The sequence below is a fragment of the Balaenoptera ricei genome, chromosome 18 (genome assembly GCF_028023285.1).
Source record: "Balaenoptera ricei isolate mBalRic1 chromosome 18, mBalRic1.hap2, whole genome shotgun sequence".
In the NCBI taxonomy this organism is placed as follows: Eukaryota; Metazoa; Chordata; class Mammalia; order Artiodactyla; family Balaenopteridae; genus Balaenoptera; species Balaenoptera ricei.
Genome location: NC_082656.1, coordinates 54,479,557 through 54,505,598, shown reverse-complemented (window position 1 = coordinate 54,505,598; position 26,042 = coordinate 54,479,557). Strand labels below are relative to the sequence as shown.

Genomic DNA, 26,042 nt, shown 5'->3' with positions numbered 1-26,042 from the left:
TTTCACAGGGATCTTCCCACTCGCAATAGAAGCTTATAACTCCTGTAGCTACTACCACTCAAATAGACAATAAAAACTGGGGATATGGCTAGCTCTTAATCAGTAAAAATGTTAGATAAGCTGGACCGATTGGTATCAACAGCCTCAAACTGGGGCTGATTGATTCTGTCTCAAGAATAAAGAAACTCAAGAAAAAAAAGGATAACATGTTAATGATTTATCAGGCCGACCACTTACTAAATGAAGATCTGACCTAATATTTATAAGTAAATGATTATGTATCTTATTGAGGATCTTCAAGGAAAATATTATTGAGGATAAATCAAATATTAATGATTTATAGGTTCATTCAACAAGTATTTTTGAGCTCTTATTGAGGTACCATTTGTTATAAAGCAGTCCTGTAGAAAATGATGGGGGTAAGATGTAGATTCCATTTAGGGAGAAAATAAATCACTTTGTGTTTAGTGTTTTAGAAAGCATGGACTTTAGATTCAGACCTGCAAAAATAAAAACAAAAAAACTGCAAAGACTCTAAAGTGAATAAGCTAGATACTATTCATTAATATCGTCTTAAATACATTAATCATATGTATTACCTATAAAAATTAATAATTTTCTTTTTTTTTTTTTTTCCTTTAAATAGAAGTCGGTTCTTCCCTCTTGAGACATCCATCTCCTGAGCTTTCCCGGCTAATCTCAGCCCACAGCTCTCTTTCCAAAGGAGAACGAAATTTCCAGTGGCCAGTTTTAGCCTTTGTTATACAGCATCATGATCTGGAAGGTCTTGAAATAGCAATGAAACAGGCCTTAAGGAAATCTGCTTGTCGAGTTTTTGCTATGGAGGTAAGAATACATTAATAGGATTATTGATTCATTCATCATACAATTCATGTGATGATTCTATTTAATGATGTCACTTTTCTACCAAACAGAAATTGTGACAAATTAAGAGACTTCAGTGAATAGAAAATATCGTGTTCGCAACAAAATTAAACTCAAGGTTATGAATGTAAATGAATTTAGAGTTTCATAGTTAAGCGCTCTAAAAAACTTTATTTCTGCATTGCTTCATTATTTGAATCCTGATAATATCTTTTTAAAAAAGCTTTTTGTAATCACAGAGTCTTTTCAGTTAGAATAATCCTGCAAAGGGGATGAAAAGTGGGCTTTTGAGTTGTAAATTTAACAGTAATACCTTATCTGAGTCTCTGGAAATGGATTGCTATATATCATAGACTTGTATATAATAAATTTTTTTTCTTTATCGTGGGTAGGAGGTAACCTGCCATTTCATCAATGGGAGCAATATGAGTATATTTAAGTAAATGGTAGCTTGTGTAGAACTTAAGAAACATTCTGTGTTGATCCTGAATGCAAGTTGGAAAAAAAATGTGCATGGGTAAATTAATATGAAGACAAATATTTGAAATAAAAAGTATTTTGGGAAAGTATTTTGGTATTGCATTTCATAGGTATTATTTTCCCTATTATTATTAATTTTTTAATTAGGCCCCAAATTATTGACTGTGTAAGTTCAGTGTACTTCCAGTGAAATGAAGATCAGACTTCCTAGTATCTTTCCTTAAAAGACTTAGTCCAGGAAGATTCTTTGTTTCCGAATAAGAAAAGTCCTGCTATGTTCACTCATATATTTTCTTTTTATCTTGGACTTATTTAACCATCATTTATTCAGGCTTTCAACTGGCTTCTGTGTAATGTCATCCAAACAACTTCTCTCCATGATATTCTGTGGCATTTTGTGGCTTCACTGACTCCTGCTCCAGTGGAACCAGAAGAAGAAGAGGATGAGGAAAATAAAACAAACAAAGAAAATGCAGAACAAGTAAGTGAGGTTCTTGGTTTTTTAATTGTCCATATTTTTATAGAAGAGTAGAACTACTTTCAGATAATGCAATAATTTTCATGAGGTCATTCACAGATTATATAACCTAAAGGCAGGAAAAAAATTTCAGTGCTATGAGCAACATATTAACTATGCTGAGTGAAAGTCTTGTGTCTCCAAAAACGCTGTCAGTCAATTCTGATTTCTCACTAGCCATCACTGTCTCGAAGCAATCAACTGCAAGATAAACACTATCACAGTGCAGTATAAGACAGATAAACAGGACATTATTACAGAGAAGATCAGTCTACTTTACAACATTACTGGAAGGTACAGAGAGTGAAAATGATACTGTGTAGGGACATGAAATTCAAAAGTCTTTGGCTAGAAGGGACTTGTATTTTATAGGAGGCAGCCTGTATCATGGAAAAGCATTGAACTTGGACCTTGGAAGCCTGGAAGCCTGGATTCCAGCCCCATTTCCACCTCTGTAGCTGTGACTTGTGGGTCACATTTCTATTTCTAGAATAAAAAAAGTAGAGGACTAAATCCTTCATTTAAAAGACTGTCAGAATAGGCAGAAAAAAACAAAAGCTAGATACTGTTTATAAGCATCACATCTAAAACACAAGGATAGAGGAAGATTAAAAGTAGAAAAAGATATACTGGGTAAATACCAACCAAAATTAGGTTGCTACAGCTAGTTTATTAACATCAGAAAAAAACAGACTTCAAGACATAATTATCAGTAGGGGTAAAGAGGCTTTCTACAAAATGATAAGAGTAGTTCTGTGTAGTTAATGTATGTTTGTAGTTAATAATATAGCCTTTAAAGAAGTAAAAATCAACAGAGCTGCAAGGAAAAACAGAAAAAAAAAATCCACAATTACAGTGTGAGATTATCACACATTCATGAGAGCTCTCTATTCCTGTGTAACAAACCACCCCAAAACCCAGTGGATGAAAACACTTGCTTATTGGCTCACAGCTCTGTGGATCAGCAATTTGGGTGAGGCTCAGCTGAAGGGAACGGCTCATTTCTGCTAGTAGATTAGTGAGCGCACTGGAATTGATACTCATATGCGGCATTTATTTGTTAGGTGATTTTATTTATAGGTGACCGTATCACTTTTTCCTTTAAAATAATACGGACATAATTAGTTAATCTTAATGGATGTCTTGGGTACGGTTTGATTTTGTTTACATTTCTGTTACATGAGTACCCTTAAAGTATACATTCTTTTGTGTGGGGAAAATTCCTTCCAGCAGACAGATGGATCAATTTGCTTTCAATTTCTGTCTTAGGAGAAAGATACAAGAGTATGTGAACATCCGCTCTCGGACATAGTGATTGCAGGGGAAGCCGCTCATCCTTTACCACATACATTTCACCGCTTACTTCAAACCATCTCTGATCTCATGATGTCTCTCCCCAGTGGCAGTTCGTTACAGCAAATGGCCCTGAGGTAATCTCATATCTAAGTATTGTCGGTACCCTGGAAAAGGGATTTTGTGGAGTAGTCAAAGCACAAAATGCTTGAAAGACCTCTTTAAATAGCAAGATAGAAAGAATATCTGCGTTATGTGAATGGTGCCTCCCTCATGACTGTCATAATTTAGAATTGTCCTTCTTCTTAGTTCATGCCTGTTGGCCCCTCTGTAAAATGTGGATAATATACTGCTTAGTCCTCTAAATTATCACAGTCTGTAGCAGTCTTCCTCACTTTCCCCTCTCTTCTACCCGAAATCACGTGTCTCAGTGCTACGCAACAGTAGAGTCTTTTTTTTTTTTTTTTTAAGAAATTCACGTTCTTTTTTATTTATTTATTTATTTATTTATGACTGTGTTGAGTCTTTGTTTCTGTGCGAGGGCTTTCTCTAGTTGTGGCAAGTGGGGGCCACTCTTCATCGCGGTGCGCGGGCCTCTCACCATCACGGCCTCTCTTGTTGCGGAGCACAGGCTCCAGATGCGCAGGTTCAGTAATTGTGGCTCATGGGCCCAGTTGCTCCGCGGCATGTGGGATCTTCCCAGACCAGGGGTGGAACCCGTGTCCCCTGCATTGGCAGGCAGAGTCTCAACCACTGCGCCACCAGGGAAGCCCCAACAGTAGAGTCTTAAATATCACAAAAAGGGAGAGGGAATGAAATCTCAAAAACAGAAATCAAAATAGGATTTTGAATTGAAAAGAATATCAAGAGAAATAGAGCCTAGTCATATGCAGCCAATCCTAAAACTACCTTGAAGAGCATCGCCTCCTTTTAAGTCCAAACCTGCTGAGATTCAACATTACTTTTACATTGTGGACCTTGTCATTAGAGCCATGTACTAGATTACACATATAAATAAATCCTCCACTGATTTTTATAAGAAATAGGTTGAAGGACTGATTTTGGCCACCCACATCCCTAACGATAAGACCAGCAGAGAGGAGATTTTGTTTCCTCCTCACAAGATTTTTGAAGTACAAAGTGTGTTATACTCTGATGGATTAGTACGGAACTGTAAGACTAATACATTTAAGAGGCTCTTATAGTTGGGGTAACACTTGTCTACAAAACTGATTTATTACCTTTTTTGCTTCTGTAGCCTTGACCTTCATGTATCCAGCTTGAAAACGGGTGAACTTTCCTTAGAATTTATATTGTTCGAAAGAAATGACCTTTATTTCTCAAAAAAAAAAAAAAGAATAAAAGCCAGTAGAAATAATTTTGTTTCTTGAATTTTTAAAATTTGTATTTTTTGTACCTAGAGCATTAAGATTTCTTGAAATATTAGCTGTAGAGTGCTTTTTTCCAGGAATTCCTTAGAGGTTCCCAAAAAAGAATTTTTTAATGTATTACTTATGCCTTTTTAGATGCTGGAGTCTGAAATTCAAGCAATCTGATCACCAGTTCCTCCATCAGAGCAACGTCTTTCATCACATTAACAATATTTTGTCAAAATCAGATGATGGAGACAGTGAGGAGAGTTTCAGCATCAGCATACAGTCTGGCTTTGAAGCTATGAGTCAGGTCAGTCATTTAGCACTGTTAATACTCAACAATGTATTGAAGGAGAAACCGAAAATTACTTCTAAATAATTTGATTCTTACTGCTATTTCTTATCTCATGTCTGTTCGTTTTATTATCATGGGAGATGTCCATTTGAGTGTTATAATTATGTATATTTGTTTCTGGTAGGAATTATGCATTGTAATGTGCTTAAAGGACTTAACCAGCATTGTTGACATAAAAACTTCTAGCCGACCTGCCATGATTGGCAGTTTGACAGATGGTTCCACAGAAACCTTCTGGGAATCAGGAGATGAGGATAAAAACAAAACTAAGAACGTCACCATCAACTGTGTGAAAGGAATCAATGCCCGCTATGTATCTGTTCATGTGGACAATTCCCGAGATCTTGGGGTAAGAAAGGAAACTTAATTTGTGGTTCGTTAGTTCTTTTCAGACCTTTATTTATCATGCAGTCTCATTTCTGAGTTTTAGCAAAAAGATTTTCATCTGGAATTCACCAACCAAACTATATTGTTATAGTTCTAAAATAAATCTTAAGTCTAAAAACAGGTTGATATGACTGGGAGCACTGTGGAATACCAATTCTAAGCCAAGGTCTGATTACGAATATACCATGGCTATAGCTAAGCAATATAAATATCTATTCCATGATTTTTTTTACCTCCATGCCCCTGTTCAAGCTATTTCCTTGGCCTGGAAGTCCTCTCCTTAAACTCTGCTTTTCATATCCTTCCCAAATCTAAGACCCGATAGACAAATCCTCTCCCAGTACCTCATCTATAAAAATTACTCTTTCTCTCCTCTGGGTTCTTTTTTATATTACTCTGATGTCACTTAATACACTTTGACTGATAGTGTAATTAGCTTTCAGTTGTTAATCCTCACCCCCGGCCATCATGAGGGAATTGGGGGAAGTTCCTGGACTAACCTAAGTCATCATACTTTATATTCTCCCTAGCTCTAGCCTGTCTACATGTTTCCACTGAATTGAGCACTCTTCTACAAAAAGCACTGAACAGGAAAAAGCATCCTATTTACTTGAGTGTTCAGAGCCGAGAAAAAAGTAGCACCAGCTACCAAACTCCCACGCTTTTACCCCATTCCTGGGGAAGAATACTTCTTGGGATTTTTTTCCCTCTGAATGGAAGTGGCTTGCTAGCAGATATAGTATTAATAAGTCCCCTTGGGCCATTGCCAAGCTGCTCTGGTCCCATTTGTGTGTTTCCTTTCCCAGGGACAGCCAAAGTGATGGGCTTGGGTCTCCTGTGTGGGGAACGCCAACCACAGAAGTTCAGTGTGCAGTCAGAGCACTCCTTGCCGTCCACGGTCACCCCAGCTTCTGTCCATCAGCTCAGATTGAATAAGGAATAAAGGCCTAGCTAGTATATCACTAGCTTACCTCCTCATGAGACCCAGCAGTTCAGTTGGTACAACTACTTTATCTTACTTGAAAGTCAAGTATAACAAATCAAAACATTTTTCTGTCAGGAACTCACTGCTCAGTACAGTGTTATCTTTGATTCATGTTGTAAGCTAGGACACACTTTCCCTCAAAACAATGGTTGCACTCGATTTGACATTTTTGTCTTTTATGAGAGATAATCATGATAATATTCATTTTTAAAAGCCCCAGTATGTATGCTGACATCAGCTTTTCTTTTAGGAAACCTCCTCTAATTTCTGTGCATCATTAAGACTTACATACCTCTGTGTCCCCCCCAGCCTGCCCACCACACTGCCATAAACACAGCACTTGTTGATTTGAATTGCATCAGCCTATAGCACTTAAAGTATGCAGCTCTCCAAGGAATTAGTATGTCAGTCTCTTTCTTGATGTGTTTGGCATAAAACTTACTCAGACTTAAGGTCTCTGGCTCTAGTACCAGTGTGACTCTTTTCAGTACTTAAAGGTATTGAATTTCTTTTGATATTTTACTTTGTGTGTTAATGTTCCTTCCCTAGTTTGACGAGGATCTCGAGGGGATAGAACCTATCCCTCTCATATATCTTTCTCCAAGTCCCTAAGGCCGTCTGGGTCCATCGTGATGCTCACAAGTATTTGTTGCCTAAGCTACCTGTCTTCCTCCTTTTTACAGCCGGAAACAATGAGAATAATGTGATAAAAATGGGACATGAGTAGCAAGGCAAGTTGCTGAAAGGCTTCATGATAAAGATAGAATTTAAATGATTAGACTTTGGATGAAAAGAGGGAATGCCAACCTCCTCTCTCAGAGCCCATAGAGAAGGGCTGAAATGTGAGATTCAAGATGGAGTTTGTGAGAAAAAGAAAAGACTGGAGTTGTAGGAACTGTCGTTGGTTGGACAGATGGAATGAAGTCAGTTAGGAAGGACCGTAAAAGACAGGCAGAAGAGTTGATGTTATATTGATAGGCTGTACGAAATCACTGTCAGTTCTGGAGCCAGGAACATGGCATAGTAACTATTTTGAATTGTTTATTTCAGAATAAAGTTACCTCAATGACCTTCTTAACTGGCAAAGCAGTAGAAGATTTGTGCAGAATAAAGCAGGTAATTAAAACTTTGTCATTAAATGTTTTACTGCCCAGGGAGAAATTTCTTCTTCTCATTCTCCACTGTAGAGTTCTAATTTTGGCATGCCACCCAAGTATTATAGGAAATCGTCTATTTACAGAACACTAAATTGGCAAATGGTCCATGTATAGGAATAGTTACAACCATCTCTGTTCTAAACATCTTACCCATTATTTCCCTAAATTTCTCTAGTGATGAGCAAGTATACCGTGCCTATAGCCCTCCACCCTGACTCCTGCTCCCCTGCAGAGATGCAGGGTGCCTTAAAATTCATCACAGATCTGATTCACAACTGTCATCTTAATTCACCCACACTTCAGGTTGAAATGTAGGTTGTTGTCCTGTAGCTTGAAAATCTTTCAGTTATAACACTGCGACTATATCCAGGTTGAAAGTCAATTTACAAACCAACTCTAGAAACAAGTTAAGTTCTATTTGGGCATGTGACCGAGATTCTGTATAAACTCACTTACTTGTGAGTGAATAGTGTCAAAAACCATTTTACAGTACACTGAAATATAATCCTTGAAAAAAAGTTGTATTCTCAATGAAATATACTGAAATAAGTAATGACCAATGTGAATTTACATATTATATAATTTTTCTTCAAAAGTAAAATATATTAAGTAACTGCACAGTAAAAATCCTTCCTTTAAATGTGCTTTCATGTGAAGATGCACAAAACAGGACTTCATTGCTGATCATGTGAGTATTTCTACTTACAGTCAGTGTAGGTACAGTCATGTAAATTGTTTGCAGTGGTTTCACTTATGTAACTTGTGCTCAGAAGCCATATAGTAAGCAGACCTGCATTTGAATTCTCAACTCCATCGCTTACTAGACATCTGCCATCTGTGTTAACCTCACTTTCTTCATCTGTAGCTACTATAGTATTGTATTATCCTCACAAGGTTTAAATAAGATAATCAGTGTGAAATAATCTAATAAACTTTTCTCTGGGTACAATTATTTGTTATTTGAGCTTGCTGCTATTAATGCAAAGTCTAGGACAGTGATAAAATAGTAGTACACCTGTATCAGGTTTCTATCCCTTTTCTCCTCTCCTAGGTTGATCTGGATTCCAGGCACATTGGTTGGGTAACAAGTGAACTTCCAGGAGGGGATAATCACATCATCAAAATTGAATTAAAGGGCCCAGAAAATACACTGAGAGTTCGACAAGTTAAGGTTCTGGGCTGGAAGGATGGCGAAAGCACAAAAATTGCTGGCCAGATTTCAGCCAGTGTGGCCCAGCAAAGGAACTGTGAAGCTGAGACTCTACGAGTGTTCAGACTTATTACATCACAGGTGAGTGTCCTTACTACACATTTTCTAACACAGGATAAATTGAAATAATATACTACTTCAACAGTAATATCAAGAGGTTAACAAAATATTTTGGAAAGCTTGTTAGAGGTTGCTGGCTACAAACATGGCCCGTTTTTTTCTTCTCATAGCCCTGAATTCTTGTATTTCATTTTGCATTCATCTCCTGAAGAGTAGAGGTGTGCAGTAGGAATAGCCTAGTAGCATAAAGCCCACAGAGCCAGCTACTGAGTCCTCTAGCCTTCTCAGAGGAGGTTCTGCCATTGAGTTGTTCTCACCTCCCTCTCTTCTCCACCAGGTATTTGGAAAGCTCATCTCTGGAGATGCTGAACCCACACCAGAACAAGAGGAAAAAGCACTATTGTCATCACCTGAAGGAGAAGAAAAAGTATACAATGTATTTATTTATATTCTAAAAATATTTATTTCCCTTTTTCACTTCGTTACTTTTGTTCACTGAAATAATCCATGTATTGCTGTGTATTTTAATGTATATGTGATACTAGTTTCTGTATCTTTAACGAAAACTAAAGTTAATAGTTTTTACTTTAATTAGAAAGAAGATGAAGGAACTGTCAGAAGATATTCACTTTTTGTTCATGTATGATCTAGCTAGTATTTTAAGTAGCAACAAAATTTGCTCTAAACGTTGGGCTGTTGTGTTCAAATGTTGACATTTGTAAAATCAGCTTCGTCATTGACTGTGATGTGCGCCTTCCGCCATCTTCTCTGTCCTTCACGGTTCAGCTCAAAAATACTGTCTTCTCCATGAGCCTCCTTTATGATTGTTCAGGGGAAATCATAAAGAAGGTCGCGGAGAAGACACAAAGTAGTATGTCCTCTGCTAAGCTTCATAGTAATTTCTGTGTCTCTTCTTGTTTTCTCTCTTGTTAGGTTTATTTGTATACATGTTTTATATCTTCTACTTAATTATACCTTCTTAAAGACCAATTACATGTCTGGTTTGTCTTTATATCCACCATGGCGTAAACACACATGTGTTCAGTAAATTTTTATTGGAATAACCTGTTCTTTATACTGTTCTTGAAATTTCTTCTAAAATGCATTTGCCTAACTTATTTGGTCTGAACTAAAGCACTATATCTAAGAGGAGAACCTCATCCATTTTCAAAAAGAGAGGTCAACTCTGACTAGTCTTCATATTCTTGTGTCTTTAGATGCTGTAAATAATCAACTTGACAGCCCTTTGAAAGATAATTTCAAGGACTTACGTAGGCTAACCCTGTGCCTTCTGATACAGTAGAATCTAAATCATCCACATTTTTCTATTTGGGTTCTGTAAAAAAAAAAAAAAATGGGGTTTCATAAACTCTGGTAATTTTTTTCAGCATCTTTAGGAGATATTTGCACGACTGCAAGATTGAGTAACTACTCATTAAATCAGCTGAACTTTAACAAATGTCAGTTCTTTACTAAATAACCTTACGAGCTGGTAACAAGCCCTCAAAAAGCTTACCTTTCTGTTCTTAGATGTGAACAGTCCATCCCCTCCCTCCCAAAAACAGATCAACAGGAATACTCTACAGTATATAATCTACTTATTAAATGTGTGAAAAATTGCATGTCAGTTGCATGTCAGGATTTCAGAGTACATTGAGGTTATTGTGCCCTGGAGTGGTCAGAGAAGGCTTCTTGGGGGATATCAGAAGCAGTTAGACCTGAAAGAGAATGGATGACAGTCAGATTAATAGGATGGGAGCAAGGGCGCCTTGAAGAGGCTGGCCTAACTGTAGGAGAGTGTATGCTGAGGCATTAAGATTGAATAGGAAAGGTTATGCTAGTGGTTCAGTGCTGGTGAGATAACATAACTTTTAAGGGAATCATTTTATAAGTCAGGTTTTTGAAGTAAAATTTACATACAAAAAATTCATCTTCTTAAACTGCACCGTTTCAAATTTTGACCAATGTATACAGTGGTGAAATCATTACAAGCAAGTTTTAAAACACATCTCTCCCAGAATTTCCCCGTTGTTCCTTTGGATTCAATCCCCTCATCTCATTCCTAGCCCCTGGCAACCACTGAGCTATTTTCTGCCCCTATAGTGTTGCCTTTTCCCAGGTGTTATTTAATGGAACCCCCTGTAGAAAGTAGCCTTTTTATTATTTTTTTTAATATGGTCTTTTTTTTTAACATCTTTATTGGAGTAAAATTGCTTTACAATGGTGTGTTAGTTTCTGCTTTATAACAAAGTGAATCAGCTATACGTATACATATATCCCCATATCTCCTCCCTCTTGCATCTCCCTCCCACCCTCCCTATCCCACTCCTCTAGGTGGTCACAGAGCACCGAGCTGATCTCCCTGTGCTATGCAGCTGCTTCCCACTAGCTATCTATTTTACATTTGGTAGTGTATGTATGTCCATGCCACTCTCCTACTTTGTCCCAGCTTACCCTTCCCCCTCCCCATGTCCTCAAGTCCATTCTCTATGTCTGTGTCTTTATTTATTCCTGTCCTGCCCCTAGGTTTTTCAGAACCTTTTTTTTTTTTTTTTAGATTCCATAAATATGTGTTAGCGTACAGTATTTGTTTTTCTCTTTCTGACTGACTTCCCTCTGTATGACAGTCTCTGGGTCCATCCACCTCACTACAAATAACTCAATTTCATGTGTTTGTTGGCAATCTATATCTTCTTTGGAGAAATGTCTGTTTAGGTCTTCTGTCCATTTTTGGACTGGGTTGTTTGTTGTTGTTGTTTTTTTTTTTGATATTGACCTGCATGAGCTGCTTGTAAATCTTGGCGATAAATCCTTTGTCAGTTGCTTTGTTTGCAAATATTTTCTCCCATTCTGAGGGCCGTCTTTTCATCTTGTTTATGGTTTCCTTTGCTATGCAAAAGCTTTTAAGTTTCATTAGGTCCCATTTGTTTATTTTTGTTTCTATTTCCATTTCTCTAGGAGGTGGGTCAAAAAGGATCTTGCTGTGATTTATGTCCTAAGACTGTTCTGCCTATGTTTTCCTCTAAGAGTTTTATAGTGTCTGGCCTTACATTTACGTCTTTAATCCATTTTGAGTGTATTTTTGTGTATGGTGTTAGGGAGTGTTCTAATTTCATTCTTTTACCTGTAGCTGTCCAGTTTTCCCAGCACCACTTATTGAAGAGGCTGTCTTTTCTCCGTTTTATATTCTTGCCTCCTTTATCAAAGATAAGGTGACCATATGTGCGTGTGTTTACCTCTGGGCTTTCTGTCCTGTTCCATTGATCTATATTTCTGTTTTTGTGCAAGTACCATACTGTCTTGATTACTGTAGCTTTGTAGTATAGTCTGAAGTCCAAGAGCCTGATTCCTCCAGCTCCGTTTTTCTTTCTCAAGATTGCTTTGGCTATTCGGGGTCTTTTGTGTTTCCATACACATTGTGAAATTTTTTGTTCTAGTTCTGTGAAAAATTCCGTTGGTAGTTTGATAGGGTTTGTATTGAATCTGTGGATTCCTTTGGGTAGTATAGTCATTTTCACAATGTTGATTCTTCCAATCCAAGAACATGGTATATCTCCGCATCTGTTGGTGTCCTCTTTAATTTCTTTCATCAGTGTCTTAGTTTTCTGCATACAAGTCTTTTGTCTCCTTAGATAGCTTTATTCCTAGGTATTTTCATTCTTTTCGTTGCAGTGGTAAATGGGAGTGTTTCCTTAATTTCTCTTTCAGATTTTTCATCATTAGTGTATAGGAATGCAAGAGATTTCTGTGCATTAATTTTGTATCCTGCTACTTTACCAAATTCATTGATGAGCTCTAGTAGTTTTCTGGTAACATCTTTAGGATTCTCTGTGTATAGTATCATGTCATCTGCAAATAGTGACAGTTTTACTTCTTTTCCGATTTCGATTCCTTTTATTTCTTTTTTGTCTCCGATTGCTGTAGCTAAAACTTCCAAAACTCTGTTGAATAATAGTGGTGAGAGTGGGCCACCTTGTCTTGTTCCTGATCTTAGTGGAAATGGTTTTAGTTTTTCACCATTGAGAACGATGTTGGCTGTGGGTTTGTCATATATGGCCTTTATTATGTTGAGGTAAGTTCCCTCTATGCCTACTTTCTGGAGGGTTTTTATCATAAATCAGTGTTGAATTTTGTCAAAAGCCTTTTCTGCATCTATTGAGATGATCATATGGTTTTTATCCTTCAGCTGGTTGATATGGTGTATCACATTGATTGATTTGCATATATTGAAGAATCCTTGCATTCCTGGGATGAACCCCACTTGGTCATGATGTATGATCCTTTTAAGATGCTGTTGGATTCTGTTTGCTAGTATTTTGTTGAGGGTTTGTGCATCTATGTTCATCATTGATATTGGCCTGTCGTTTTCTTTTTTTGTGACATCTTTGTCTGGTTTTGGTATCAGGGTGATGGTGGCCTCGTAGAATGAGTTTGGGAGTGTTCCTCCCTCTGCTATATTTTGGAAGAGTTTGAGAAGGATAGGTGTTAGCTCTTCTCTACATGTTTGATAGAATTCGCCTGTGAAGAAGCCATCTGCTCCTGGGCTTTTGTTTGTTGGAAGACTTTTAATCACAGTTTCAATTTCAGTGCTTGGGATTGGTCTGTTTATATTTTCTATTTCTTCCTGGTTCAGTCTTGGAAGGTTGTACTTTTCTAAGAATTTGTCCATTTCTTCCCGGTTGTCCATTTTATGGGCATAGAGTTGCTTGTAGTAATCTCTCATGATCCTTTGTATTTCTGCAGTGTCTGTTGTAACTTCTCCTTTTTCATTTCTAATTCTATTGATTTGAGTCTTCTCCCTTTTTTTCTTGATGAGTCTGGCTAATGGTTTATCAATTTTGTTTATCTTCTCAAAGAACCAGCTTTTAGTTGTATTGATCTTTGCTATCGTTTCCTTCATTTCCTTTTCGTTTATTTATGATCTGATCTTTATGATTTCTCTCCTTCTGCTAATTGTTGGGTTCTTTTGTTCCTTCTGTAACTGCTTTAGGTGTAAGGTTAGGTTGTTTATTTGAGATGTTTCTTGTTTCTTGAGTTAGCATTGTATTGCTATAAACTTCCCTCTTAAACTGCTTTTGCTGCATCCCATAGGTTTTGGGTCATCATGTTTTCATTGTCATTTGTTTCTAGGTATCTTTTGATTTCCCCTTTGATTTCTTCAGTGATCTCTCAGTTATTTAGTAGCGTGTTGTTTAGCCTCCATGTGTTTGTATTTTTTACAGATTTTTTTCCTGTAATTGATATCTGGTTTCATACCATTGTGGTCAGAAAAGATAATTGATACGATTTCAGTTTTCTTAAATTTACCAAGGCTTGATTTGTGACTCAAGATATGATCTATCCTGGAGAGTGTCCATGAGCACTTGAGAAGAAAGTGTATTCTGTTGTTTTCGGATGGAATATCCTATAAGTATCAATTAAGTCCTTCTTGTTTAATGTATCATTTAAAGCTTGTGTTTCCTCATTTATTTTCATTTTGGGTGATCTGTCCGTTGGTGAAAGTGGGGTGTTAAAGTCCCCTACTATGAGTGTGTTACTGTCGATGTCCCCTTTTATGGCTGTTAGCATTTGCCTTATGTATTGAGGTGCTCCTGTGTTGGGTGCCTAAATATTTACAATTGTTATGTCTTCTTCTTGGATTGATCCCTTGATTATTGTGTAGTGTCCTTCTCTGTCTCTTGTGATAGTTTTTATTTTAAAGTCTATTTTGTCTGATACGAAAATTCCTACCCCTGCTTTCTTTTGATTTCCGTTTACATGGAATATCTTTTTCCATCCCCTCATTTTCAGTCTGTATGTGTCCCTAGGTCTGAAGTGGGTCTCTTGTAGGCAGCATATATACGGGTCTTGTTTTTGTATCCATTCAGCCAGTCTATATGTTTTGGTTGGAGCATTTAATCCATTTACATTTAAGGTAGTTATCGATACGTATGTTCCTATTACCATTTTCTTAATTGTTTTGGGTTTGTTATTGTAGGTCTTTTCCTTCTCTTGTGTTTCCTGCCTAGAGAAGTTCCTTTAGCATTTGTTGTAAAGCTGGTTTGGTGGTGCTGAATTCTCTTAGCTTTTGCTTGTCTGTAAAGGTTTTATTTTCTCCATCGAATCTGAATGAGATCCTTGCTGGGGAGAATAATCTTGGTTGTAGGTTTTTCCCTTTCATCACTTTAAATATGTCCTGCCACTCCCTTCTGGCTTGCAGAGTTTCTGCTGAAAGATCAGCTGTTAAGCTTATGGGGATTCCCTTGTATGTTATTTGTTGTTTTTCCCTTGCTGCTTTCAATATTTTTTCTTTGTATTTAATTTTTGATAGTTTGATTAATATGTGTCTTGGCGTGTTTCTCCTTGGATTTATCCTGTATGGGACTGTCTGCGCTTCCTGGACTTGATTGACTATTTCCTTTCCCATATTAGGGAATTTTTCAGCTATAATCTCTTCAAGTATTTTCTCAGTCCCTTTCTTTTTCTTTTCTTCTGGGACACCTATAATTCGAACGTTTGTGTGTTTAATGTTGTCCCAGAGGTCTCTGAGACTGTCCTCAGTTCTCTTCATTTTTTTTTTTTATTCTGTTCTGAGATAGTTTTTAATTTTGATAAAGTCCAGTTTATCTATTTTTTTAAATGACTCATGATTTTTGTGTCTTATCTAATTAAGGTAACAAAGATTTTCTCCTGTTTTCTTCTAGAAACCTTAGAACTTTAGTTCTTTTATTTAGAACTATGTACATTTCAAGTTTTTCTGTACAGTATGAGCTAAGGGTTGAGGTTCATTTTTTTGGCATGTAGATGTTCAATCCTTCTACTACCATTTGATGAAAAGACTATTCTTTATCAATAATCAATTCACTATAAATGTATAGGTCTCTTTCTGAACCCTATTCTGTTTCATTAATCTACACGTATATTCTTACACCAGCATCAGGCTGTCTCGATTACTGTAGCTTTATAGAGAATCATGAGATAAGATTCCAATCAAGTTCTTTTTCGAAGTTGTTTTGGCTATTCCAAGTCCCTTCCCATTTCCATAGAAAGCTTAAAATCAGATTGTCACTTTCTTCCTCCCCAACAAATAAATAAATAAATAAGTAAGTAAGTAAGAAAGAAAGAAAGAAACCTACTGGAATATTGATTGGAATTGCACCAACGTGCTAAGTCGGTTTGGGGAGAATTGACCTCTTAATATTGAGTGTTCCTGTCCGTGAATATGATACTTATTTAGATCTGTCCATTTATTTAGATCTTCTTTAATTTCTGCCAGCAGTGTTTTATAGTTCAGTTCTGTGTACCTGTCTTACACATTTTATTAAATTGATCTCTAAACATTTCATGGTTTTGATGCTATTGTAAATGATATTTTAAATTTCACTTTCCAGTTATCCATTTCTAGTATATAAAAATACAATTGACTTTTTGTATTAAAACTATATCCTATGGTCTCCTTAAATTCACTTATTAGTTCTGGAAGCTTTTTTGTAGTATCTTTGGGATTTTCTTCATAGATAATCATGTAGTCTTCAAAGAAAGTCAGTTTTACTTCTTCCTTTCCAATCTTATGTTATTGCACTGGCTAAGACCTTCAGTACCATGCTGAATAAAAGTAGTGAGATTAGACTTCATTTTCTAGATCGTAAAAAGAAAGTATTCAGTCTTTCACCATAGATTTTTTGTAACTGCTCTTAATCAGTTTGAGGAGGTTCCTTCTGTTTCTAGTTTGCTGAGAATTTTTATCAGAATGGATTTCTTATGTATTTTTCTTTTTTCATTTTCTTTTATTAAGTAAAATAATCCATATATTGCTATGTATGTTAATGGATATGCTGTATTTGCTTATATGCAGTTTATTTTTCTTTAATAAAAAAGAAGGTTAACTAGAGGCCTGATAGCTGAATGGCACAGTGTTTCTTTTTGGGGTGATGAAAATGCTCTAAAATTGACTGTGGTGATGGTTGCACTGATTTGTGCATGTATAATATATAAACCATTGAACTGTACACTTTAAATGAATGAATAGTATGGTATGTCAAAAAAAGCAAAGTGAATTATGAAAGAAGTTAAAAGTCCGTACTATCTAAAAGGAATTCATTTGTTAATGTATAATCTACTAGTATTTTAAGTAGCAAAAAAAAAAATTTATTCTACAAATTTACTTTCCTTAGTAGATACAGGGATATTGCAGTTACCCATTTTTTTTGAGTGAGTTTTGGTAGTTCTGTCTTCCAAGTAATTTGCCCATTTCATCTAAGTTGCTGAATTTATTGGCATAAGTTGTTCATAATATACTCTTACTATCCTTAGACTCTGTAGTGATGTGTCTTCTTTTATTATATCTTTCCAACTGTTTGCTCTGGATTTGATTCGTTCTTTTTCTGGTTTCCTAAGGTACTAATATGATGACTCGAGACCTTTCTTTTCTCATATAAGTAATGCTGTAATCTTCTTCTAAGCACTGCTTTAGTGTCACACATTTGGGTGCATTGTTTTTTTCATTTCATTAAATTCAAAATATTTTCTGACTTCTATTTTGATTTCTTCCTTGACCCCTGGGTAATTAATTTCTAAATATTTGGGAGATTTCCTGATAGCTTTGTATTATTGATTTCTAGTTTAATTCTATCACAGTAAAAAATATATATAAACTTCGTATAATTTCATCCCTTTTAAAACTGTTAAGACCTGAATTCTGGCTCATAGTATGGTATAGTTTAGTGAATGTCCACGTACACTGGAAACGAATATGAACCCTGCTGCTGTTCTGTGAAGGGTTCTATAAATATTGATTAATTCAGTTGGCTGATAGTTTTGTTCAGGTCTGTAAGAACCTTGCTGATTTTTGTTTCTTTGCTCATTTTCTTGTTCTATCAGGTACAGAAAGAATTTTGAAGTGTCCAACTATATGGATTTGTCTATTTAGATTTTAGTTCACCTGGTTGCCCATCTCAGCTCTCTGATGGGCACCCAAAAAGTTATGGTTTTGTAGATTATCAGCTTTTGTCATTGTTAAGGTGGGAGTGACATTCTCTTGTGGCTTTCTCTATCCTAAGAAAAGTGAAACCAAGAGTTATTTTTAATTCTAATACAAGGGTGGTTTGCCTCAGTTTTCTTACTTGTAAAATAGGCAGAACATCAGATCTTACCTTATGGGGTTTTTGTGAGGATTAAATAAGGTTGTGTATTTATATGTTTGCATATTTATCCACCACTTGAGAGAGTGCCATATACATGCTAAGCACTATAAAACTTCAACCTTCAATTTTCTTCTTATGATATGCTTCTTTGTTTACTGTTGGTGTTGGAGTAGCTTTATTTAAGGCCACCGTTATCAGAGAGTTTTCTTAACCAAATGTCATTTTCCTGAGTTGCTCTTCTAATAACCAAATGTAGGATATGAACTAATAATGTTCAGAGTTCAGAAATAGATTCAATCAAAATGACACAGATTGACTAGATTAAAGAAATCCATGATGTATACTTCTCTGGATTTCTTAAATTCAGAAATTTTGTCCTTTTTATAGCCACCTTAGCCAACAGTGATTTCTTCAAACTTTTTATCCTTTGTCCTAGTATTATAGATCTCCATTTAAAATAAATTCACCTTGTAAAAATACCTGCATAATTATTTCTCAAGATGCTTCAAAATGTCAAATATACAAATTTTATTGAAAGAGCCCGCTTCCTTTTTTTCCTTTTTGCTGTATAAAGGCAACTTCAGATGCTGACCTGAAAGAACATATGGTTGGAATCATATTCAGCAGGAGTAAACTGACTAACCTACAAAAACAGGTTGGTTAACAGCCATTTCATTGTCTTCATCAGTTTTTGTTTGTTTGTTTTTAGGGTGTAAAGCATTTTCCAAAATTTATGGAGGCTTTTCCATGCTGACTCTTTGATAGGTCCTGCAGAATGTGTCTGCCTTTTTCTAGAGAGGAAGGAGTATATTGGCATACCTGCATCACTTGAAAGATTTTGTTATGAATGTTAACTTTCTTACCTTGCTGCTCTTTGTTTTTCTCATTTTCAGGTGGCTTGTTTCATTTTGGTGTCAAGTACCCAGCTATATCAGATTTCATTTGCATTTCCTGTGTTCCTTTCCCCCCTGTTTTTTTGTTTCTTGGTTGATTTTTTTAATATTATTTTGCTGAGCAATTATAATGTTAACTAAACCAGTGTTAATATTTTTAACAGGAGATGGGGGAGTAGCACTAGATCATTCATATAATGGGGGTTCATTTAGGGGTGCCTAAATAACAAAATTAGCCCTTCCGAAGTCAAATAAAATATTGACTTTTGAATTAGGTTTTAAATTGGCCATTATTTTAACTTTCAACACCGTTAAATCTTTTAAATAAATCACATAAATTTATGTGTGCTTTATCTTTTTAACAGCATTTTATTGAATCTTAGAAGCTACCAATTGTAAAATGTGCTGTTATTTTATGTATCGCTAAAAAAATTTGCTGCCAATTAAATTATGAATTGCATCAATTATAAAGCGCATTATGAATAGAAATGTTAGCATGTGGGGGAAATGTGCCTTAGAAGTGATTAAATATGGTGATTTGTTTTCATTTCATGTCTTAAACCACAGGCAGGGGAATTGGTAACTAGTATATAATTTGTTTCTATACTAGTTGATTTAAATACTCAGATTTTTAATCATGGTTTGCCTGGTTTTCCTTAATTGTTTTTAAGATGAGTTAAGAGAATGGTATGATGGACAATTAACTGGGAGGAAGAGTATTAAATTGAGTATCAACTAATATTCTTGTTTTTTTTTTTTTTTTAACTAGGCCTTACAAATAATGTTTTTACATTTTCTTTATGTTGCCCTCAAATAGGTGTGTGCTCACATCGTCCAGGCTATTCGCATGGAAGCCACCAGAGTTCGTGAAGAATGGGAACACGCCATATCAAGCAAAGAAAACGCCAATTCGCAGCCCAGCGATGAAGATGCCTCCTCCGATGCCTACTGCTTTGAGCTGCTCTCCATGGTGTTAGCCTTGAGTGGCTCCAACGTGGGCCGGCAGTATCTGGCCCAGCAGCTGACTCTGCTCCAGGACCTCTTTTCACTGCTCCACACCGCCTCTCCACGCGTCCAGAGACAGGTGACTGATCACATCACTTACCTGTAGGCTTATTTTGTTACTTCAAACATTGTTAAAAATTACTCTAGCAAAGGGAATCAGGGGTTTTTGTTTGGTTTTTTTTTTTTTTTTGGTTATGTTTTGGTTTTTGGATTGTATTTTAACCCCATGTTTTTCTTTTTGACTCATTATAATGAGAATATGGAAGAACAAAATATGTTCCATTTTAGTAATGTGTTATTGTGATAAAACAGTATTCTGCTACTGAATATCTTATTCATGAGGTATATAATGTATATAATGACCAAGTAAGAGACATGTTTTTTTTTTTCTTGCTGCCCTGGAGTGGTAGTTACCACTTGAGAAATTAAATCATGTTTAAATCATTTCTCTGTCCTTCTCAAAGCTTTTGAAGTCATAGAACAGCAGCTGGACTCATTAAAAAAGATGAAAACTTTAAAACACCGATCTTTTTTTTTAATTTTTATTTTATATTGGTGTATAGTTGATTAACAATGTTGTGTTAGTTTCAGGTGTACAGCAAAGTGATTCAGTTATACATATATATGTTATCTATTCTTTTTCAAGTTCTTTTCCCATTTAGATTATTATAGAATATTGAGGAGAGTTCCCTGTGCTGTACAGTAGCTTCCTGTTGGTTATCTGTTTTAAATATAGCAGTGTGTATATGTCAATCCCAAATCTTTAAATAGGATTCTTTTATTTTTTGTACCAGGTGACCTCCTTACTAAGACGAGTTTTGCCTGAAGTCACCCCTAATCGTCTGGCCAGCATTATAGGAGTGAAATCCCTCCCCCCAGCAGATATCAGTGATATTATTCATTCAACAGAGAAAGGAGATTGGAATAAGCTAGGTATCTTGGACATGTTTCTAGGATGCATTGCCAAAGCACTCACAGTACAGCTAAAAGCCAAAGGAACCACCATCACAGGAACAGCTGGTACCTCCGTGGGCAAAGGAGTTACAACAGTTACCCTTCCAATGATTTTCAATTCCAGGTTGGTCATTGCATATGTTTTGGTACAAAAATAGAACAGAGTAAGCTACTGTTTGAAGAATTCAGACCTTTCAAATTCCATCTTGTTTGCTTATTTACCAGAAATAGAAGCCATAAATGACTGGCCCATGTATGAAAGAGAATGCTGTGTATAATAAAAGTGCCTTTTCAAATTAGGGAGGAGGAACTTCCCAGGTGGTCCAGTGGTTAAGACTCCGCCTTCCAGTGCATGGGGCGTGGGTTCTATCCCTGGTCTGGGAACTAAGATCCCACATGCTGCGCAGCGCAGCCAAAAATTTTTTTTTAATTTTTTAAAAAATTACTGGGGAAAGGAAAATCTGCTGATCATATGATGTTAGAGTACTTCCCAAATACAAAAGAAAAAAGAAAACAAACTGTAGGCCCTCACACCATTACAAAATAAACTTGAGATCAATTAAAGGTTTGTATATTTTTGTTTTTACACTCTAGTGGGACAAATTATAGAAGAATATTTTTGTAATCTTCAATTTGGGAAGACGTCCTTAAATAAAACACAGAACCCAAAAGTAACAGGGGAAAAGGCTCAGAGATTTGGCTACATAAAAGTGAAAATTAACTGATAGACAATACTTTTAAAATACAAACAACTCACTTGGAAAAAAATATTTAACACTTATATAGTAGGCAATGAATTATTAGTCATAATATTAGAAGAATGACTATAAATCAGTGAAAAAAAAAGACAAACAACCGATACAAAAATAAATGCCAAGAGTAGTCACTTCAGAGAAGAAAAGTTACAAATGCCAATAAGTAAATGAAAAGATACATCACTGGTATTCAGAGAAACGTAGATTAAAACAACAGTAAAATATCTTTGCATTGGCATAATTATGAAGAAACAGACATCTAATGTAAATTGCCATAACCTTTTTGGATGTCAGTTTGATAACATATCACTATATTTAAAATATGCATATCCTTTGACCTACCAATTCTACTTCTGTAGAACTGTTTCTCTCAAACATGTTCATATATGTGCAGAAGGATATATATACAGGGCTGTTTGTTATAGAATTCTGTGTAACAGCAGAAGATTAGAGACGTCTGGAATAATGCTAGTCAAAGAGCCAATTCATAACATTAAGCAAATAGCACTAGAATGTAAATAAGTATATTGCTTCCTTCATCTGGATAGTCTTCCTAGGGGAAAAAATGTGAGCTGAACTAAACAGTAGTACAGTAAGTCCCCTACATACAAATGAGTTCCGTTCCAAGAGCGCGTTTGTAAGTCCAGTTTGTTCGTTAAGTCCAACAAAGTTAGCCTAGGTACCCAACTAACACAATCGGCTATATAGTACTGTACTGTAATAAGTTTACAATACTTTTCACACAAATAATACATAAAAAACAAACACAAAAAAATAAACATTTTTAATCTTACTGGGTACAGTACCCTGAAAAGTACAGTAGTACAGTACAACAGCTGGCATACTGGGGCTGGCATCGAGTGAACAGACAAGAAGAGTTACTGACAGGAGGAGGGAGAGGAGGTGGGAGATGGTAGAGCTGAAGGATCGTCAGCAATAGGAGACGGAGGGCAAGCTGCAATTTCACTCACACCTGTCACTGATGGCACAGGTTCTGGTTCCTTGCTGGAACCAGATGCACGTTTGCATCTTTCAAAGTTTGTCACTTGAAGGCTTGTATGTAGGGGACTTGCTGTATGCTCAGTGATATAGTTGACATATTCTGGTGCAAGCTCTTATATTTATGTGGACTGGTAACAAATAGTTTGTGTTCTATTGATACATTTTGAATAGTACTGCTCTAAAAGATGCATACAAAAATAATATGTAAACAGTGAAATATTTGAAAGGGAACACATATCAGAATAGCTACTCCCTTGGGGTTGAAGAGATGGATTACGAATAATGTTGTCATTAATTATCTTTTAAAATGTCCTGACTGGTTGAATCATTTTAAAAATTAAAATGCTGCATGCTGAAATAACAGTTTTCATCTTACTCATTTGTAACTCTCACTGATTGGTTTACAAACGCTGACTTTTCTTGTAGTTATATCCGACGAGGTGAGAGTCATTGGTGGATGAAGGGCTCAACTCCGACCCAGATCTCAGAGATCATCATTAAACTTGTTAAGGATATGGCGGCAGTAAGTTCCCATCCTCCTGATCGTTATGTCAGTGAAGTACAGTAGAAACCTGATTAACAAAGCGAGTAGCATAATCTTTCTGCTGAATTGATAGGAGAACATTCGCGTTATTTTGCTTTGCTTACAAGGTCCATTTCGTAGGTTCACTATCGCACGATTTGTCTTTCCAGCTGGTGATAAATTTGCCCTTTGTGTAAACTATGTTCATTTCAAGCTTCCCAATTAATTTACTTGAGAATTATTATGTAAGTCTTCCAAGACTTTAAAACTTAAAAAAAAAAAAGTATACTCTTTGAACCCTAAAAAAACAGCCTGAGCCCAAGAGCCTAAAGGAAAAAAAGGGCTTTTCAGAGCAAAGGTTTCTCGCTGTCTTTTAGTTCTCACAGTTTATGAACGTCCTGTACCGCTGTCTTTAGGTGTTGCTTTTGCAGGGAGATCCTGGAGTGCGGAGGAAAGGGAATTACTTCTCAGAGTGCCTGGCTCTCACTGCTTGCTCCATGTTAGTTTCCTCACATCCCATTATATTTCCAGGAGTTCAGCCTGAGGAGGGCAGGGCACTGTGGATGACAGGTTCCTGAGAGGTAGAGTAGGTGGCAAGCATTTTGGAAGAGGAGGAATTGGAATTTGAACTGTCCCTTTAAAAATTGACAGCGTGTGGGTATGAGACGAGTAAGGATATTCCAGGGAAATATGAAGTTCTGTCACTTTTCCTAACAGTGTGGACATTTCCTCAATCAGAGAATTGGAGAATTTTTTCCATTCTCAAATAGGCTTTCTGGGTATGTTCATTGGATATAAATATTTATGAAAGATGTTTAGGAACACTGAAATTCTCTAGGAGTAACATGTTGGTGTTCAGTAAAAATCAAGTTAGCAAATTAAGGTAGTTGTAATTTGAACCCATTTATGCTCTCAGGTTCCAGTAATACTCTTCTAAAGCACTTAGCTTAGCTGTAGGAGCTCCGTGTTAAATAACAGGGTTTCATGATCAGAATTTCTCAGTCATAGACAGCCTAGTATTTGTTATGTTTTTATCTACATGTAAGGTGAAATGCCCTTGAACTCTGTAAGAGTATTGAGAACTTAAATTTTTATTTTCTTTTCTTTTGAATCATCAAAATAGTAAGTAAAAGTTGAATTTTTCATATAGTTGTGAAGGATTTTTATATTAAAGTATGCCCCTTGATCTAAGATTCCACTAGCAAATAAATTTTCCTTTTTGGTGAGAGATGTTCAGAGAACAGAATCTGCTCCTTTGATTATGCTTTTCTGGTTATTTATTAAATTATCCTATCCTGCTCATTAGGGTCATTTGTCAGAAGCGTGGTCCCGAGTGACAAAAAATGCCATTGCAGAAACCATCATTGCCTTGACCAAGATGGAGGAAGAATTTAGATCTCCAGTGAGATGTATTGCAACAACTAGGGTAGGTCTCCTTTCATTTGGTCTATATTGTTGCATGTTCTTTTTCAGTAACAGATTTGAACAAATTTAAATCAATAAGCCAGCTTAGTTTACTTTTCTAAAAAATTTATTTTATTGAAGTATAGTTGACTTATAATGTGTTAATTCCTACTGTACAGCAAAGTGATTCAGTTATCTATCTATCTATATCTATATCTATATCTATCTATATATATATATACACATACTTTTTCATATTCTTTTCCATTATGGTTCATCCCAGGACATTGAATGTAGTTCCCTGTGCTATACAGTAGGACCTTGTTGTTTGTCAATTCTCTGTATAATAGTTGGTATCTGCTAATCCCAAACTCCCAATCCATCCCTACCCTACCGACCTCACTTTTTTTTCTTACCAAATATTGTATTTATTGAAAAAGTATGAAGGGCTTTTTTGAATTATAAGCTAAGCCTGGTAATTTTTAATGTTCACTGTTATGTGTTCTTTATCACTTGTTTTTGTAATTATTTAGGGAGCTAAGGATATACTCATTAAAAAAAGCTAAATTACCTATATGTCAGTGTACTGTCCTTCTAATGATGTATTTACTGTTAATTTTAGTGTCAGCATGACGTTGTGATAGACTGAAGGTCCTTTAAAGACAAGGCCCCTGCCTACTCCTTCAGTAATAACTCAGTTGTCCTAAAATAGAGTCCTATAGCCTACTTACTGAATGTGTAGGCCTTACTTTTCAAAAGCAGAAAGTGTGTGCCCAGGGCACAATGAGGCAGAATCTCTTAGGAAGTGAGATTGCATCCTTCAGATGAGGTGCAAGCTATTGTAAATTTTTTTTTTTTTTTTTTTTTTTATTATTTATTTTATTTTTATTTTTGGCTGTGTTGGGTCTTCGGTTCGTGCGAGGGCTTTCTCCAGTTGCGGCAAGCCGGGGCCACTCTTCATCGCGGTGCGGGGACCGCTCTTCATCGCGGTGCGCGGGCCTTTCACTATCGCGGCCCCTCCCGTTGCGGGGCACAGGCTCCAGATGCGCAGGCTCAGTAATTGTGGCTCACGGGCCCAGCTGCTCCGCGGCATGTGGGATCTTCCCAGACCAGGGCTCGAACCCGTGTCCCCTGCATTAGCAGGCAGATTCTCAACCACTGCGCCACCAGGGAAGCCCTGTAAATTTTAACCTACCAAATTTTATGTCTCATATACTTCCAAAAGAGATTTGAGATTTCCTTGAAGCAGGGCAGTTGTGACAGCATTAGGAAGAAGTCAAAGCTGGTAGAAGTTGCTTAAGTTAATCCTCAGAAGTCTGAAAAAGAAGATACATTGTATCTCCCTTGGGCAGAAAAAGCCAGTTTATGCCATGTTGCCAGTGAGTGTGACTCTGAAGCAGCTGCTCTGACAGTCACCCTTTCCCACCACGTATACGCTGCACTCGTTCTTCAGTCGGCTCTCCCCTTTCTCCTTGCATAACTTTAATTTTCTTCTGGTTTCTCTTTTCCTATTTTATTTCCCCCTTACTCTTCATGTCCAGTGATACTCGCATGCACTTCTCAGAGTTGAGACGGTTAAGTATCATTTTCTGTTTTTCAGTAATGAAGAAATATATTATTCTATGTAAAAATGAAGCTTGCTCTTTAAGCCTCAGAAAGTTTTAAACTATTTTTGAGGACAA

The 26,042-nt window shown here is 36.3% G+C and overlaps 1 protein-coding gene across 6 annotated transcripts in view; it reads left to right on the top strand.

Moving 5' to 3' along the window:
- The window catches only part of MYCBP2 (MYC binding protein 2), a 269,085-nt gene that overhangs the window by 229,736 nt on the left and 13,307 nt on the right, over window positions 1–26,042 (top strand). For 5 of the 6 annotated variants that reach the window (XM_059903372.1, XM_059903374.1, XM_059903373.1 and 2 more), the window contains 13 exons: window positions 647–846; window positions 1,697–1,846; window positions 3,152–3,312; window positions 4,702–4,858; window positions 5,028–5,252; window positions 7,326–7,391; window positions 8,484–8,723; window positions 9,040–9,138; window positions 18,399–18,479; window positions 19,535–19,801; window positions 20,517–20,800; window positions 22,860–22,956; window positions 24,263–24,382. In XM_059903372.1, the coding sequence (XP_059759355.1) occupies window positions 647–846; window positions 1,697–1,846; window positions 3,152–3,312; window positions 4,702–4,858; window positions 5,028–5,252; window positions 7,326–7,391; window positions 8,484–8,723; window positions 9,040–9,138; window positions 18,399–18,479; window positions 19,535–19,801; window positions 20,517–20,800; window positions 22,860–22,956; window positions 24,263–24,382 (2,147 nt within the window). The remainder of the gene's footprint in view (window positions 1–646; window positions 847–1,696; window positions 1,847–3,151; window positions 3,313–4,701; window positions 4,859–5,027; window positions 5,253–7,325; window positions 7,392–8,483; window positions 8,724–9,039; window positions 9,139–18,398; window positions 18,480–19,534; window positions 19,802–20,516; window positions 20,801–22,859; window positions 22,957–24,262; window positions 24,383–26,042) is intronic. The other variant, XM_059903369.1, reaches the window with a different exon arrangement.